Source organism: Drosophila novamexicana, unplaced genomic scaffold (assembly GCF_003285875.2).
Source record: "Drosophila novamexicana strain 15010-1031.04,08,12 unplaced genomic scaffold, DnovRS2.1 tig00000770-arrow-pilon, whole genome shotgun sequence".
NCBI classification, from domain to species: Eukaryota; Metazoa; Arthropoda; class Insecta; order Diptera; family Drosophilidae; genus Drosophila; species Drosophila novamexicana.
This window is the reverse complement of record NW_020824821.1, coordinates 398795-416993: the sequence shown is the minus strand read 5'-3', so window position 1 is coordinate 416993 and position 18199 is coordinate 398795. Positions and strand designations below refer to the sequence as shown.

The window sequence follows — 18199 nt, the reverse complement described above, 5'->3', positions numbered from 1 at the left end:
TTTCTTGTTGTACCTTGAACCGTTGAATAACTTATTAAGTATTATCTTCATTGTACTGAGTCCAATATGATTGCTGGGAAGAAACACGATTCTACGGATCGGTTTCATATGCAATTTAAATTATTACAGACGTGCGCACATTTCAATACAAAAGTTTGAAGCGCTCGGCCCCCCCAATGGGTAATGCCCATTGCGCTGCCAATCCACTTGGCCATAATTCATGAGCCGCAGTTGTGAGTTCCTTAACCCGACTGCCCTCTGGAGCACCATTGTACGATTAAATGGGAAAAACCACTTACAAATGCAACTGGCTCCGGGTAAATGGTAAAAGGCAAATGGTAGCTGACCAATAGGCAGGGCAACACAAATAAAACAATAAATTGCTGCACATGCAGGGAACAGCTCGGCAAAGCTTTGAAAAATGCGCAGAAAACATTAACGAAATTGAAAGCTTGCCAAAAACAAAAAAGAAGAAAAAACTGTTTAATAAACACATTTTCAGATGGCAATATTTTGTGAATGCGCCGTAAGGCGTTCTGTGGCGAGCACATGCTCATCCGAATTCAAGGACCAGCAGGATAAAAAGGGGATTGCTGCCCCAATCCCAGTGCGCTTTCATAAAAGTTTGAGTGCAGCTCGTTATGCCAAATAAGTGAAGTTTGTCTGCTGCTTTTGTATAAATTTTGTAATATTAAGGGATTTTGTGCTCGTTCCTGCGCTCGTGCTCTCGTGCTCGTGCTCTGAGCACTTGGCTAATTTGGTGAATGTGCCAAAGTTTGAAGCCACGGTTCGTCACAATTTGCAGCTAGAGCGTCTGCACTCTGCGGTCCGACAGGCAATCCGAAAATGCTTAGCCACGCCACGCCCCCTAAATGGTAAATCCTTTAATGCCCCGCTCCAAATGCTGCAGCACCAATTGGGTCATCCCCAACTCGCCAGAGGCCAAAAGTGTTTGTTTACCTTCATAAATTATGAATCTACAACCCACATGTTCTGGGCCATGCACATGGGCACATGTCGGTTGACCTCTGTCCCTGATGTCGGTGCTCTTACTCCTGCTTCTGCTGATGCTGCTGTCGCCAGTCCGTATGAAAGTGTTGCCCAACAAGCAAGCAGCTACGTAAAAAATTAGAAGAGCAAAATTCAGCTGAACTGAACCGAGCTGAACTCAACCGAACGGAGCCATGTCGTACCGGAACGCCAGCTGTGAGCTGTGCAGAGCTTGTGCCACATCCTGTCTGCATCCGAGTATCAAATATTTTGCTTTATGGCACACAGTGGTTCGGAATATGACAAACTGTTATAGCTTACATATGTATGTCTATATATACAACAGGTAATTAAAAAGAGTTTTTCCTTTCTCAACATTACTAAAAATTGTATACTAAGACTAAGATGGTCTGGATCTATTGCTTTTTATTTTCATAATTTTATTTATTCTAATTTAAATCAATTCAGTATTTAGTTTGACTGACTGACATTTAAAGTTTGACAACAAGACATCAAACAGAATCCATCCAAACGATTACAATCATCATGAACATGTGAGAGCTAAGAGCGTCGAACCAGCAAGCGTAATGTCGTCGGTTAAAATTTTAGCGGCCAACTTGCATTCGTTTTTATTTACAAAGAGCAATAATTATAATTCAAGAACAAAAATAATTTGGAAAATGTATGGGAGCTGTCAATAATAATAACATACTCTCTTACCAGAAAATAATTATTAAATACATCTCAATAGACACAGGTATCTAAATACACCCCTTAGTTAATCAGCTGTTACCACTGTGCATTTAGGCGTACGCTCTAAACTAACAATTTGGTTTAGGGTCCATGCCTCTGACTGGTCTTTTTGATTCAAAGTTGGGCTGGACAGGCGGAGGGTTTAAATTATTTAGAGAGTCTCCGTTGACGCCGTTGTCGGCGCTGACGTCGCTGCAAGCAATCAAAAGCGCAAGCCACGAGGCGCAAGGCGAAACACATGAGCGGAAAACTGTGAAAAACAATGGAAAACAATGGCAAAATGACAACAACAAAGACGACTACAACAACAACAGCAAGTGTGTGGTATTAATGGCTGGAGCATGTAATTGCTGAAAAGTAGGAGAAGTGGCCACCAGATGACAAAGTGCAGTCGACCAGAGTCAACGAGTCTTATGAGGGCTACCTTCCCCCTCTGTTGAGTGAAGTGTGAAAATGGCCCCCAAAAATAACTAGCAAAAATGCCAGAGCAATATCGGTCTATATGGAGGCACAAGTTCAGTTTCGAGGGCCAACGTTGAAATTTATGAAATATTCCCAGAGCACATGCCGACAGACGACAACGGACAACGGGCGACTGGCGACGGATGAGGACCGACAGCCGTGCTCGGCCCAAAGCGAGATGAAAAATGTTTTGTTTTGGCGACGTTGGAAATTATTTATGAGCTGTGCCGCCGGTGGCATTTGTTGGCCAGCGGCGGGTGGGCGACTGTAGGTATGCCAGCCTGTGGGTGGGTCGATGTTTCGGTAACCAGCAATAAAGGCGAGCGGCGCAATAAAAAGCAAAGCATTTCGGAAGCGGAGTGGGTCCAAACACAGATAATGTAATGTCCTGCAGATCCGCATAATTATTTTGCTTGATTTATATGCAACCACTTGGGAGTCGTTCTCAGAGGCCACTGAATTTGCCAAAGTTTATGCAACAAAGCAAAACAAAATCAACTCGATTCAAATGTGCGCAGTTTATTGCTCAACCTTTCGCATAATCAAAGCCAAAATGCAAATGTCTGTTATTTGATAATTTCGTTTGTCAGTTTACAGAATATTTTCGCCGAGTTCATTTCGATTTTCAATTACAATCAGTCGCTTGCCACGTGAAGGGCATCTGCGAGTTGATTTCTCTACACAATTCGTTTTGATTTGGATGAGATTGTGAATGGGACGGAACCCTGTAGGACCTAAAATATAATATACAAAAGCAGTCTTAAGATGCAAAGGTTTCTGTGCATCGTTGAAGTATCTCAAAATGCAAAACCACAAACTTACAAGCTATTTTATGACACAAAACAGTTAAGGAGATTCAAAAGTATCTAAAGAGATAATATGCAAAAGTGTGATGTTGAAGTGACTGAAAAATGTAAAATCATGAGAAAGAAACAAAAACAATTTTGTGACATAAAACTGTTGATATGATTCAAAAGTATCTAATGAGAAAAGATACAAAAGTATATCTTAGATGTTGAAGTATCTCAACGATGCAAAACTTAATCTTTCTACAAAATCATCTGAACGTAACAAATTAAGCGATGAAGCGAAATCTTTGTGTATTACGAAAATTCTTCGCCTTACAATTTTTTATAACAGGATATTTTTAAATTTCTCAGATACTTTTGTGTCTCGCATATATTTTTGTGTCACAGAATTGTTAGTGTTTTACAGATACTTTTGCATCCCTTCCCTCTTTGATTTATTTGCAACCCATACATATTTTTGGTTCTTACAGTAATTTTCGTATCTCCAAGTTGTCTTTGCATCTGCTATATTTGAGATATTTTGAATCTTAAGACTTATTTTATATCTCACTGACACTTTCTTACCACAGGAATTAGTATTGCTTTGACACATTTGTTACTCACAGATACTTTTGTATCTCACATTGTTCTGTGTTAGTCATTATACATATACATTTTAATTGGCCAAACCCACGTAGTATCAAAAACGTAACATGTCTGTGACTTCATTGCTATGACGTAAATATTTCTCACTGCTTTGTAATAGTAATATTATGTGGGCCTTTGATGTAGGAGCGATACGGGAATGCGACTGGCGCTGCTTTCATAAGAACGTGGTGAAGTACGCGCACGAGTACGGTGCGTATATGTAATGGGACGCTGGGCAATGCTCCAGTTTCAATTTGCGCTGCTGAAACTGAAGCCGAAGGCGGGAAGAAAGTTCTCTTTTGCCACACGTAGCGACCAAACATGATGCCATAAAAATAAATTGAGGAAGCCGCTCCACACCAAACAGCAAGCACCAAAAGCAAGCATATAGGATAAAAACAAAAAGCGCGAAATAGACAGGCAGACAGGCAGACAGACCAACGGACAGTGAGACAGAAAGAGAAACAGAGAAATGTTCATGCCCCATGCCCTGTTTGGCTGCTGTTGAATTTCGAACCCGCCCTAAAAGCGCGGCTGTTGCCGCTATTTGTGTGTGTGCTGGCGTATCGTATATACATATTTTTACTGTGACACCCAACATATGTTTCACTCTGAATGACTACAAGAAAATTGTTGAAGCAATTTTCACTAAACACAACATTCAACAGCGGCGGCGGCAGACGATGCCTCTGCCTGCCTGCAACCACTCATCCAGCCACCCATAGAGCCCCCACTTAAACGCCCACTCAGCCATACGCATGCAAATGTATCTTTAATGCGTAAACGGCATTTTGTATTTGCCTGGCATTCGTATAAGTACAATTTTCCATATAATGTTATGGCTGCCCTTTGCCCCGCCCAACCCCCATGCAGGCAATAATGTTTATTTATTTATTTATTTATATGTTGCCGGAAAAAAGGCGCCCGTAATTGCTTATTGATCGATTTTGTAAATGTTTCTTAAGCACAATTTTCGAATATTTATGCGAAATTCATGCACATCTCGTCAAATGCCAAACGTCAAATACCATTACAATTCAGCTTGTATAAGTGGGTATATATCATAAAATATCAAGAGGTTAAACACTTGACAACAGCTTGACGATAAGTGCAAATTGATTTGACATGCTTACGTAGTATTTGTAAGAGTTATGTAATTCGCATAAGTAAACCAGTTTGATGTAGATAATCATTTTAAGCAAGATTGCGGTTAGGTTGAGTTGCTGGTCATAAGTTGGGTTGGGTTGAGAAGTTTTTCTCAAAAGTTGGGTTGGGTTGAGATGTTTGCTCAAAAGTTGGATAAGGTTTAGATGTTTTAGTCGAAAGTTGGGTTAGGTTAAGATGTTTTAGTCGATAGTTGGGTTAGGTTGAGATTTAACAGCTGTGCACAAGCTCTCACAGATAAACAGGCCCTTTAATTATAAGCATCAATTTTAGTTAAAGTAGGATACTTTTATTTTTGGCCATTTTATAAGTTTCTGAGGAGGTCAGCTGGTTAGCTCTGTTTCCTAGCCACAGCTCCTACTCTTTGCTCTTGTTTTCTTAACTTTTGGCCAATTGCAATCGCTTATTAACAGGACCCAAAGGAGGCGCATTAGCCATGACTCCACACGGCAGTCGCAGTAACCGCAGTAACAACAAGAACAAGTTAAAAGTTGTCAACAGTCAAATAGACGCAATTTAGCCAACTATCTTAACTCAGCATTTACGGGCAGGGGTTCGGTTCTGCTAGAAGCTAATCCAAACGCCTGGAGCTATCTGCTGGCGCGTGTTTTATGCGCACTCGAGGCGCCCATAACCCAAAGTAGTCCCCAATGAGAAGTTTTGCCTTTATGTGCGTTTGTGTGTGTGTTCACTGGTGATTAAGGCTGCGGTCTGCCCGGACCTGGTCATGGTGGCACCTCCACTTGGCCCTGTTCCTTAAGTCGCCACAAGTGCGGCTTTGCATGTTCGCACACAGATATCAGATTGCGGCGACTGGTGGCGTGTTAGCTAGAATTTAGAGTGTTTAGTTGGAGGATTTTTAATTATGACCGCTGCCGGCTGCGCTTCCTGCCGCCATGACTTTTTATTGGATATGTAATTACTTTTCGCCCTCGGCTTCTCCGAATTACAGATGCATATTTTTTTATAATTACAAGTGCGCCGTTCCGCGGCAGCCCATAAAAAGTTGCGACTGGCTTTTGGCCAAAGTTTGATGCTCCGCTAATGATGTACGTGAACACGCATCAAATGGCCAACAAAATGCCGTTAAGCATGAAATCATAATTAATCCACTGACCTTTACCAGAGGGGCGCAACGCAATGAAAGCGTGTGAAGTCTTCTATGTGTGAATTATGACCATTGGGGTATTATTTTGGATTTTAAAATGCATAAAGTTGTGTTAGAAACTATGTAATTAAAAGAGTTTTTCCAGATTGTCCGACTTACTCATGGGTGATCAACGCATAGGAAAACTCGACCCACAAGTCAGAGAAAACTGGGTACAAAATGTATATGAAAAGCATCAACAAGAAGTGCGTGGTGTGTCAACTGTCTGAGCGTCGAACTAACAAGAGAGAAGTAACTGGTTCAATGTTCTATTATTTCATTTAATTTGTTATAATTTACAGAGAGGAAATCAGTATAAAGATGTGTAAACAAAATCAGCCTTGCATATGCCTGAAGTTACCCAGCTGCTGTTTGGCCAGTAAAGTCCATTAGGATTAGAGTAAAAGGTCATAGAACTTGGTACAAAAAACAGCATACGGACCTGTCTGCACCTGTACCTGAGAAGGAGAAGGGTTTCAATGTCTGCTGCAATATAGCAACACATAAAAATTTTACCATGCATCTGTGAACGCTGTGAACAGTGGGCAAACTGTTTAAAATGTGTGCTTAAAAGCTCGGATATTCAATCAATTCAGCTGTCAGACTTGAGTTGTCGATTATCGAGCCGCTCGAGTAGGCTACATGTTTGAGGCTCCGCAAGATGTAAAACAATTAGTTCGACCACGAAAAAAAAATTTTTGAAAAATTTGTTCGCATTGATCGACTCAATCTCTAGGAGAGACTTAAAAGCTGACTTGCTTAGTGATCGTGTGTTCAAAATGCGTTTCGTCTGAGCTTTTATTCGCATGTCTTCAAAGAAAGCCCACTGTTTGAGGGCAACTATTGCCCGCTGGTGAGCCAGTTGAGGGACAGAAGAGAAATTCAAATTTACATATACATGCAATCAATGCGGGCTGTGTGAGTGTGTGTGTGAGTGTATGCGCGTGAGCAATTCTGTGACTCATTTGGGAGCATTACTATTCGGTTTGTGTGCAGATCTGGCAAAGAGTAGCTGGCAGATGGGAAAGCGCTTGTTCATTTTGGTAACAGGCTTAAATAATGAACCTCGGCAAATGCTTTGGCAACTGCTGCTTAAACAAAAAACTAAACGCGCAGTTTGAAGAGCTCTTTAGAAGGGAAGGGGCTTGGGTTTGAAGTAGCAGCTGAGCCACTCACCATGCCGACGGGCAATTTGAGTGGATGGCCACAAGCTCAACAAAAACAATTTAAGTGTTATTGCACGTTTCGCTAACATGTCCTGGCAGCGCCCACATAGTGTGCCGGCATCCTGGCTGCTCCATACTCGCACACCGCGTATTTGTTTTTGTTGGCCAAGCAATTGTGGCTGAAGGGCGTAAAGCCTGCCGTTTGCTGACTGTCGCCATTTTGTCGCCAAGTGCAGTAAGTGTTGAGATCATACTTCACACGAGGTCCTTGCGAAATAAGATAAACACACGCACAGGCGCACGCACACAAACACACGCCGATACTCCTTGCTGTGGCCTGTAAATTAATCGGCTTAGAAGCCAAAATAAACAAAGCCTTTCGCACAGACGAGTAGTTCGGCTCTGGCCAGATTGTAATACTTTCCGATTTAACTCGGCCAAAAACTGGCTTTGACCAATGCGTAATGCCTAAGCCTAGAAGCGGCTTATTGGCCATAAGCTGTTTTAATTGAAAACTCAAGCAATGCATTCTTAAGATACTTTTTTCACAAACAAAAATTGCCATGCAATTGGCCAAGAGCTGCCTGAGTAATGGTTGCGGGCGTTGGAGTAACTTTCAAATTTACTATTACGTTTCGTTTTCAATTTGCATTTTGCACATTTGAGGCATTTTTTTTATTGGTTGTGTTTTTGTGGTTACAGGTGCCCTTTTACCTTTTTACATTTTTAGCTGGCTGCCGTGTCGCAACCTTATCGCCACGCCCCAATCTGACGCATTCGCATGCACATTCGTCCAATTCTTCTTTTTTTGCACGCTTTCGGAAAACTGAAAACTTGAAAAATGATAGGAGGGAAAAGATGGAGGAACGGGAACGGGAGCGTCAGGTAGAAAGTGTACCTTTATCAAGGCCTGACAAGAACGTGAAATGAAATAATTTAAAAATGCAAATTCTTTGGCTATCGGCGTGTCGAAATCTAACCAAAAATCTGCAATCAGCCTAAACCCATGACTAGACGACTGATTTTTGGCCCAGTTGCGAGCTGTGCGCTTTGGCAACCTTTCTGCGGTCTAAATTTGGTTTGGATAAATGTGCTTTGACCTTTTACGGGCAATATGCTGCCTGTTGGCCAAGATTTGGGCTATTTTTAATTTAATCAAATTATTTTGAAGCAACAAAGAAATTTAAATAACACAGTTTATACATATTTTATAGGACCAAAAAAAAATATTATTTGATGATAAATAAAAGAAATGTCAACTCAAAAAAAAACTGAATCAAGTACGTGATAAAAGGAAATGACAAATTGAATCGAAAGTTGAGCTCATTCAAGTCTTTCAAATTAATCGTTTTGTAATACAAAACTCAAACAAAACCAAAAACACCGAGAAAAGTTGGCAAAATAAAATAAGAACACGGCAAAAAATCGCATGTAACTTGTTTCAAACAGTTTTGGATTCAACGCCAGCTCAATTTGTGTGGGGGCTGGCAAAACTTTCCACATGAACGACATCGAGTTCTGAGTTCACGCCCTCATCATTTTCTCCATTTTTTTCTGCTGCCTATTGACCCCGAGGCGACAAGTTCTTTTGAGGGTCGTGACCGCAACTTTTGCCAGCGAAAAGTTGAGATGTATGGCAAGCTAATCACTGGCAAAACTGCTGCACACACACGCACACCCATTCACACACACTCTGCTTAGTTTGGCAAAGAAAAATAAAAATGTGTGGGAAAATTTACTGTCCGAAGTGATTAGCCTGTAATCTTTTAATATACTTTAGTTAGTTTTGTTTGCCTTTTATTGCTCTTCAATTTTTGTTGATTTTATTTTATTTAAAATGTAATCCGAACTGCAAAAATAAGCATGTGCCAAAATTTATAAAATTGCCACTAATTCGTTTATTTGCAAACAAAATTCCAAATTGAAACTAAAATCCCAAATTCAATTAGCTTTCAAAAGTTTTTAAGCCGTATATTTATGTATATAAATATAAATATATTAACGTTTTTAATGGTCAGCATTGGCCATCGTTTGTGTTTGTGTGTGTGCTCTGATGACGTCACAAGTGTGTTAATATTATTTAACACAGCGAAAATGCTAATAATTATAAACGACTCGCAACTTTTTACTCAACACAAAAACACAAAAACTCGTGTATTTTAAAAGACCGAATCCGGCAAAAGAAAAAACTCAAAAGGCAAAAACTTTTCAATGGCTCGCCCCACGGCACTCCAAACTCCCGAGCTGCCTGCCCCAAGTGAAAGCCGCAGCAGCGACAGAAAGCAGCAAATACTTTTTTTTATGATTTTAATTAGTATAAAAGCGTAATTAAAAATTAACTGAAACAAAATATATACATAACAAGCAAGTGAGGGCTTTACCTGGGCCAACAGTTACTCAAAAAGTTATGCACACACACGCATGTTTAAGGGTCTTTAAAATATTTGAATTTTCTTAAGAAAATTTCTACACTCTGACATGCCCCGCAGGCATTTTAACTTGTCTGCAGTGCCAGAAAAACAGCTTACTTTTATTTATTTACTTAGGATTGAGGGCATACTTTTGTTTATTGATTCTAGAATAGTTTGAGCTGTCTCGTAAAGAAAAAATACATTCGATTTTTTGCAAGGAATATGCCAACAACTGCAGCAACAAAAAATTGTTTATTTAGTTTAATAAATAATTGCAAAGCGCTTTAAAACTACAAGCACTCTTTAAGACAGCTTTAGTGAGGCAAGTCCTTAAAAATTTAGCTTTGCTGCTTTTCAAGGTTTCTTTGATATTAGCAATAAATTGTTTAACAGGACAACAGCAGCTAAAAAAGTTCTTTATTTAATTTAAAGAGTGATAATAACAAAGATATTAAAGACAGCTTTAGGGCTCTGCTCGTTTACAAGTAAGCAAAAGCTCAGCTCACAAATGCCACACAGGCATAGAGTGCAGTTTTTATACCCTGAACCCATTTAAAATGGGTAAAAAGGGTATATTGTGTTTGTGCAAAATGCAAATGTATGTAACAGACAAAAGGAAGCATCTCCGACCCCATAAAGTATATATATTCTTCATCAGCATTAATAGCCGAGTCGATCTAGCCATGTCCGTCTGTCTGTCCGTCCGTCCGCCCGTCCGTACCTATAAGAGCTAGAGACTTGAAATTTTAGATGTAGGTGCTCCTAGTGCCTGCGCAGATCGAGTTTGTTCCCGATAATCGATAACTTACTCTGTTTCCAAGCAATCGATAAAAATCTATATCGATAACCTGTTTTTTGGGCAATTTTGGTAAATAATAAGAGCTAGAGTCACCAAAGTTGACATATAGGTTCTAAAATAGAATATATATGCATTTGATGTTGGAAGAAGAGGGTTCAGGGTATTCCCTAGTCGGGAGCTCCCGACTAGAACCTCTTAGTTGTTTAATATATATTTTATGTAATCATTGGTTTTAAGTTTGTATCTTGAACTTTTAAGCATTCGAAAGTCGCTCTATCAATGTCCTAATCACATCTGCAACAGCATATTTAAATGGAGTACATTTCCGTGTGTTCTGTTTACCTACAGACCTTGTCACCTGCAGCTCAGCCTACGACCAGGTGGTTGTCACAGAGCCGCAGCTAACGACACAGCCGAGATCCACTTTGGCAGATAGCCAAATGACAACACAAAACGATCTAATTACGACAGCCCGAAACTCAACAACATTACTGACAACGAAAAAGCCAGCCGCTGCAGCAGCAGCGACAACAACAGAAACAACGGCAACAGAGAGAGGCTATAGGAGCACGACCCTGGGCATGTCATCAACAGCGCCAACGATAACAAGGACTTCGACTAGGAGGCTGGCAGGAGGTGCCGCAGCGGCAACTAAGTCCGCACAAATTGGGCTAACTACGCAGCCCGCAACGGTGGCTGAAACACAAACAACAATCGCTGCAACAACAAAAACAAAAACAATGGCAACAACGGCGATGGCATCGCTGTTCATATCAACAATTTATCCGACATCAACAACAGAGCCTGCGATGGTTGTCCCAACGGCGACGACGAGGACGACGCTTACGCTGACGGAAACGGAAGCCCGCAGCTCCATTGAAACGGCAACGTCACGGCCATCGGTTGAAGCGGGGCAGCAGTTGCAGGAGTTGCAAGAGGATGAGGACGGGAGGGAGCGAAAAGAGGAGGGGGAAAATGCGGTGTTGCAGCTTCCTCATCCGGCCAACACTGATTCACTGACTAAGGGTTTCTCCATACCCACATTTCTGCCGCCGTTTCCAGTGTTCGCGGCCGCTGATTTGCCTGCATACCGAGCTGCTGCTGCTGAAGCTGAGGCAGCCGCTGCCGCTGCCGCAGCAGCATCAACTCCGGCGACGGAGACTACGGTGACGTTGTCACCGGAGCAGCAGCGACAACAAATGTTTAATGAGCAGCACTCGTACTTGGCCTCCCACAATGGGGAACTGCTGCCGGGGCAGCTGCCGCGCAAAAATCTGACAATGCCTGTGCTAAACATCACGGCTCAGATGGGAAATCACGCGTATATGCCATGTCAGGTGAGTACTTTTGACACCCAAACACCAGACCAGACGAAAATCCCAGACCCTAACTTAATCCCAGGCCCAAGCAGAGGCATTCATTTCCACGTACATATTGCAACAGAGCTGAGGGATGTGTATCATGTTATGTATTTATATGTGTGTACACACATGTGTGTGTGTTAATTGTATGTTCCACTTACGTAACGTGTAGACCTTAACATATGTGTGCCCGAGATGTGTGTAGCTCAAGGCTACATTATTAAATTCTCTAGTTCATACAATTTCTTGTGTTTTCCATAACTCAAGCACGAACGTTTGATACCCACATATGTTCCCCTAATTCGTGTTATTACACATGCATTCTATCAAAAATCCTAATTTTCAGCAATCATTTCTCACTATAACTAATCCTCTTTCTGAAATGTAAGATATCTTAATCATGTCCCCAAATTCCTATCTTAATCATGTCCCCAAATTCCCTTGCTCTTATTTCCTAAGAATAGAAAAATAAATAAAATTCATTTTCTCGCTTCATAACACATGACTTTAAACCACCAGCTTATTTTTATACACTGAACCCATTAAAAATGGGTATAAGGGTATATTGTATTTGTGCAAAATCCAAATGTATGTAACAGGCAGAAGGAAGCTTCTCCGACCCCATAAAGTATATAGCCATGCCCGCCTGTCTGTCCGTCCGTCCGTATGTATGAACGCAACGATCTCAGAACCTATAAGAGCTAGAGACTGGAAATTTTTTAGATGTAGGTGCTCCTAGCTCCTGCGCAGATCGAGTTGGTTTCTGATAATCGATAACTTACTCCGTTTCCAAGCAATCGATTAAAATCGATATCGATATCCTGTTTTTTGGGCAATTTTGGTAAATAATAAGGGCTAGAGTCACTAAACATGATATGTAGCTTCTAGAATATAATAGATATGTCAAGTATCTTTCATTTTATACCTATCGCCACCTCCCCGCTACCGCTATAAATCAAGTTAATAACGCAACTTTTATTGCCAACCAATTTAAACCACAATTTAAATGCAATTGACTTTTTAAGAATACACAACTATCCTATGGTAGAATAAGATGTACTGTAGAAAATTTCATAAAGATCGGTTAAGAAAAAACCAAAGTTATATGCAACTGCGCAATTGAATGGGGCAGCAGCTTTAAGAAGTTCTGTATACATGTACACACACACATTCATGCGTGTCAGCTTCGTATTCTAACAGCATGGTAATTGGGACTTTTTTCTGTAATGTTATTTTAGTTACTTTTTTTATCATAAGTACTTATTTGTTGGTGTGGCTGCTAAGTAGAGGCATAGCAAGTGGTGCGGTCTGTCGCGAGTTCGAGCCCTACCGGGTAAAGTCTTATTATTTTTTTTATTTGCTGGTGTGGCAGTTGAGTAGAGTCGACAGTAAGTAACGCGGTCAGTTGCGAGTTCGAACCCTGCCAAGGGAACTTTTTTTATTAATTTATTTGGTGCTGGAATAAGAGGGTTCAGGGTATCCCCTAGTCGGGAGCTCCCTACTAGAACCTCTTACTTGTTCTTATCTTATTTACATCGGACTATATCATATAACTGCCATATGAAGGATCGGTCAAAAACTAGGTTTTTGATTACAAATCTTTTTTGTTTATCATGATATCTTAACCACAGTTTGCATTAACTATTTTCCCTGTGCTTCTTAGATACGGACAAAGCACTATGAGCATTATGAAAAGGTTGGATCTCCAAGGGTATCAGATCTTCGGCGTGCCGAAGATAGCCCTACTTTCTCGTTACTCTTGTTTTAAATAGATGTGAGTACATATAAATAAATTAATTGGTTCCCAATATTTCAGCTCTTAGCATTCAAATTGTCAAAATTCGTCAAATTTCATTCATTAAACATGTTTTTCTAATCAGTTGCTATTATTCCAGACGACAAATATATCCTTCCCTCTAAAATAAATCGCCCTTTGGGTCCTGCTCAATTACCTTGCCTCACCAAGTTCAACTCAATCATAGAGATGTTATAATAGCCTTTTCAACTCTGTTCAGATATACCTATCTGGTTTGTTGGCTATTTTACTTTGGTTTTCCGTTTTGCTTTTTCGTTTTCCGGGGGCAGTACGCAGCTCGTTTACCTAATGCCTGCGGCTGTCTGGCGGTGTCTGCTGTCTGCTCAAAAACTTTGCTCACAGATCAGCATAATTTCATTTGCATATCAACAAATTTATTTTGTTTACGCTTATTTTTATGACGTAACAAGGCAAATAACCTCTCCACGCGTTCCATGTGCCGTATACGTTTCTGGAATTTTTTTCTTTCTTATTATTTTGTACAATGAGCTCTCTTTTCGGCTCTTTTAAAGAGGCTCACAGGCAGGCATCTGCACTCATGTAAATGCAAATGTGAGGCGTCTTATAATAGTTTTGTTGTTATTCTTTCTGCTGCTTGTTGGTATATTTTGTAGATTATAGTACCTTGTGAAATTCGTATGTATGCAAATTAGTTTGCCACTATTCCTCTGTCTCTGCTTTGGGTTCTATTTCCACATTTTACTGTGTGTTGTGTTTTTGCTTGCCATATGTAAATACTTCATAGTTTTATCTCAGGTCCGGCAAATAGGAATTCTGTGACAACTAGAAACCTTGCACACTTGATTTTCTCTTTATGTGCAGCTTTTTTGGAGCTATCGAAGATTGCCCAGCATCATTCAGCATGAGCTACTTCGTTTGAAGAGAGAAATCTAACGGAGGTTAAAGAATATTTAAAAAAAAATACGGCATCTTTGATGTCATATATATACATTCGTATCTCTACGTTCGCATGCAAGCATCGTATGCATCGATAACTGGAAGCATTTCTATGAAATCGATACAAATCGATATTAAAATCCTGTTTTTTTTTATCATATTTCGGAGTTAATAGCATAGCTCACATGGATAAAGAATATTTACTTTTTGGATACTTTTACCCGCTAGAGTCTTGGACTGAGTTGTTTGCACACATTTATATCCACAGTTAGCCTAGCGGATTAGACAAATTGGTTTTCAGTGTGCTCATGAAGATTGGATTCTTTCGCATATCCTGCCCGTTTATATATCTATTAAATTAGAATTAGAGGCACATTTTATGTATTTAATACATTATTAAATTCTCAAACAAATCGTTTTAAATTTATTATTTTATTCTACAGATCCATCGGCTGTCGGAGAAGCCCGTCTCTTGGGTGCGATTGCGCGATGGTCACATAATCAGCGTGGACGAGAGTACATTTATAGCCGATGAACGTTTCCAGTCGATATACCAGGAGGAGAATGATTACACCTGGTCGCTGCAGATCAAGTACGTGGACGTCAACGATGCTGGCTGGTACGAGTGCCAAATGGCCACCGAGCCCAAACTGAGCGCCAAGGTGCATCTGGAAGTAGTCAGTGAGTGTCAGTTATTTTTCTAAACTCTTTAAACTATAAAGTATTCATTTATTCACCCTCCCCCTTCCCATGCAGCGCCCAAGACTGAGCTAATTGGCGATCAGAGCCGCTTCGTCAAGGCCGGCAGCAAGGTGGCGCTTCATTGCATTGTACGCGGCACACTGGACCCTCCCAGGTATATCATCTGGTTCCGTGGACAGAAGAAGATAAGTGATAGCGATGAGCGTACCGGCTGGTATACGCAAATAGATCGCAATATATTTGGAACAGTGGGCGATAATCAAAATACGGTAGGTGACTTAACACTATGCAGCACAGTTAGTCAACTGCATGTGGTTCCAGCCGTTGGGATCGGCTTATGAATCTGGTTTTCCACATCTTCGAACCAGGCATTTGTTCGAACTATGGTTGGCCATTTATTTTTATCTTATATTTATTTTTATATTTGTTGAAAATGAAATTATTTACATTTTATTTACAACAGCCCTTCGAGTGTTTAAATCTTGTTTATTCTTCATATCTATGATATATATTTTCAGGCTGGGTCTGCTTTATAAGTTATCTTATTTTGGTTTATTTTAGAAACTAGCTCTGGCTACGAACCAGCGCGGTTCAAGCGCGGATTGCTGCCTTCCACTGTTAATTTTAAAATATTTTAAGAAATAAGTATATTATTTACTTATTCTTCACATCTAATGCTGCACATTTAATTGCACAGTGTTCTTTTTGGCATTGAAAAAGCGTTAGATTTGTTTAGTCGAGTGTTGAAATAACAAAGAGTGCATTAATTACAGATCGGCTCATTAATTATACCATTTGTGCGCAAAGAGGACTCCGGGAATTATACGTGCCAGCCAGCGAACAGTGTCTCCGTCTCCGTTGACCTGCACGTACTCAGCGGTGAGTCCTTGACAGACACACACACACATATATGCATATATATATATATATATGTACACGTATATGTATGTATGTATATGTATATGTAGTAGTGGCTCTTGTGACGTGAGCGATTGCAAGAACGTGTGAATTATTTTGTCAGGAAGTTAAATCATTCATATTAATTGCACACACACACACACACACACACACACACACACACACACACACACACACACACACACACACACACACACACACACACACACACACACACACACACAAACACACACACACACACACACACACACACACACACACACACACACACACACATACGCATTCATTATTGCCAACAGGTGAATACTCTGCTTCGGCTATCATGTCCGGCGTAGCAGAGTGTCAACAGCGCAGCACGTTTCTGCAGCTGACGCTGCTGCTCCCGCTGCTGCAGGTGCTGGTGCCGGCGGTGCGGGCAGTGCTGGGAGTGCGTTGGCTGCTGGCCAAGACGTGACTTGTGACGTGACTTGCTTATTGAGCGCCCAGCCCGGACTTCAATTATTTGTAAGCTTTTGTGCAGTTATAAGACGTCTTTGTAAATAGCAGCGGCCCAAGGTGAGTGGGCGGGGCGGCGAATGGAAGGTGCAACTTTCTGTAATTAAGTTAAATGTTAGCGCATACCTGCATACGCTGTTGTATGAGTGTGCGCTTGAATGTGTTGTACATTTAAAAGATATGAACACAAAATTGAAAACATAATAAGCGTAATATAATTAATTCCTAGACTAAGACAAATCAAATTCTGAAAATAAATCATAGAGATGTTGTCATTTACAGTTGTGAAACAGATCAATAATTAGATTATTGCAAATCAGCTAAACTTAAATCTGAATAATACACAAATAAACCCCAATCAATTCATGTGAACTAACAGCAGCCGTATTTTATATCGACTGCCTTTCCAAGGGTATTTATTATTTTTTTTAACCACCAGCAAAAGCCCTCATAAATCGAATTGTAAACATGAAGCGCTTTGAAATTGATTCTTGAATGCAATCCAAAAACCAATTAGCGCTGAAAAATACACTAAAACCAGGTAACAATTATCTATAAATATTTTTTAAAATAAAGTACGACTAAAAAACGGCGAACGGATACCTTCTTATACCCCGCAACCATCGGAAGTGTGTTAAAAGGGTATAATCGCTTTATGCAGATACATGTAACAGGAAGCATAAAGTATTTCCGATTATATAATGTCCGTATATACCTGATTAGAGCTATGAGCATAGCCGATATGACGATCTGTCGATAGCGAAAACTATAAAAACTAAAGACATGATTGATCTCTTCCCATTTTCATGATATCGATACATTTCGATCGGTCTTTAAAGCGTAACGATACAATAAACGTGGTGAATAGGCTTGTTCTAGTATAAACAATTTTTCTTAAAATAGGAAAAACTCATATTCCAATGGTACCCCCAAGTCCGATACTTCCGACGAGAGCGCTCATTTTTTATGCTGTATATATTTTTTTTATTTTTATTATCTACCAGGCTTAAATGGTCACGAGTATATTTATGCACCCGCACTAAGAATAGCTTATATTTCAAGAGTTTTTTAGGCTAGCCTAAAAAGCATTGTAAATCTCTTCTCTTGAAGTTCGGCTGTACAGCAATTTATGCTTAGAGCTTTCCATTTCCGTATTGATATTTTCTCTATAATCCAATCCATTGAAAATGATTATGATAAATGGATACTAACGACAATGGAGGCCAGAAATTGGCTACAGTCAGCGCAGGCATAAAGGCAAGGTATCCCTTTCTCAAAGGATGCGCATAAATAATTTAATATTTTATGGTAATATTTTTGGGTCTCAGAAACTCAAAACCAGCTCTGAAAACTAACCAACAAAAAATGGGTCAGCAGCTGTAGCACAAACCAAATGGCCAAAAGTGTGAAGAGCTCATAAAAATAAAGAAAGACAGAGAAAAGGAACCCATAACCATAAAATGACGAATTTCAGTCCGCGACAAAACGAAGCCATAAAGCCTTTAAGGTAGACACTCCATTTTATTGCAGCGGAAATCACATCCCAGTTAGCCACAAGACGGGAGGGGGAATGAAAATGCGAAACAGCACCTAAAATTTGTCGAGCTGAGAGTTGGGCACAACTTGGATAATATCCAGAGCAGTAGAGAACAAACAGAAAAAATGAAGACAAACTAGAAGGC

The 18199-nt window shown here is 40.2% G+C and overlaps 2 protein-coding genes across 3 annotated transcripts; one reads left to right on the top strand and one right to left on the bottom strand.

The window, feature by feature from the left end:
- Positions 1 to 518: 518 nt before the first annotated feature.
- On the bottom strand, positions 519 to 1424 carry LOC115763841. Of its 2 annotated transcripts, XM_030706601.1 has the most exons (3): positions 1194 to 1424; positions 961 to 1116; positions 519 to 868 (listed from the first exon to the last, which is right to left on the bottom strand). In XM_030706601.1, the coding sequence occupies exons 1-3, from the start codon at positions 1231 to 1233 to the stop codon at positions 753 to 755; spliced, it is 312 nt and encodes a 103-aa protein (XP_030562461.1). In that variant the 5' UTR covers positions 1234 to 1424; the 3' UTR covers positions 519 to 752. The 2 variants fall into 2 exon arrangements, with proteins under 2 accessions (XP_030562461.1, XP_030562464.1); XM_030706604.1 differs by having other exon boundaries at positions 519 to 1116; positions 1194 to 1418.
- Positions 1270 to 16739, top strand: LOC115763880. Its single transcript, XM_030706656.1, has 6 exons — positions 1270 to 1336; positions 10677 to 11665; positions 14846 to 15083; positions 15159 to 15373; positions 15878 to 15983; positions 16322 to 16739. Exons 1-6 carry the CDS (start codon positions 1318 to 1320, stop codon positions 16474 to 16476), a joined length of 1722 nt encoding a protein of 573 aa, XP_030562516.1. The 5' UTR covers positions 1270 to 1317; the 3' UTR covers positions 16477 to 16739.
- Positions 16740 to 18199: the final 1460 nt, after the last annotated feature.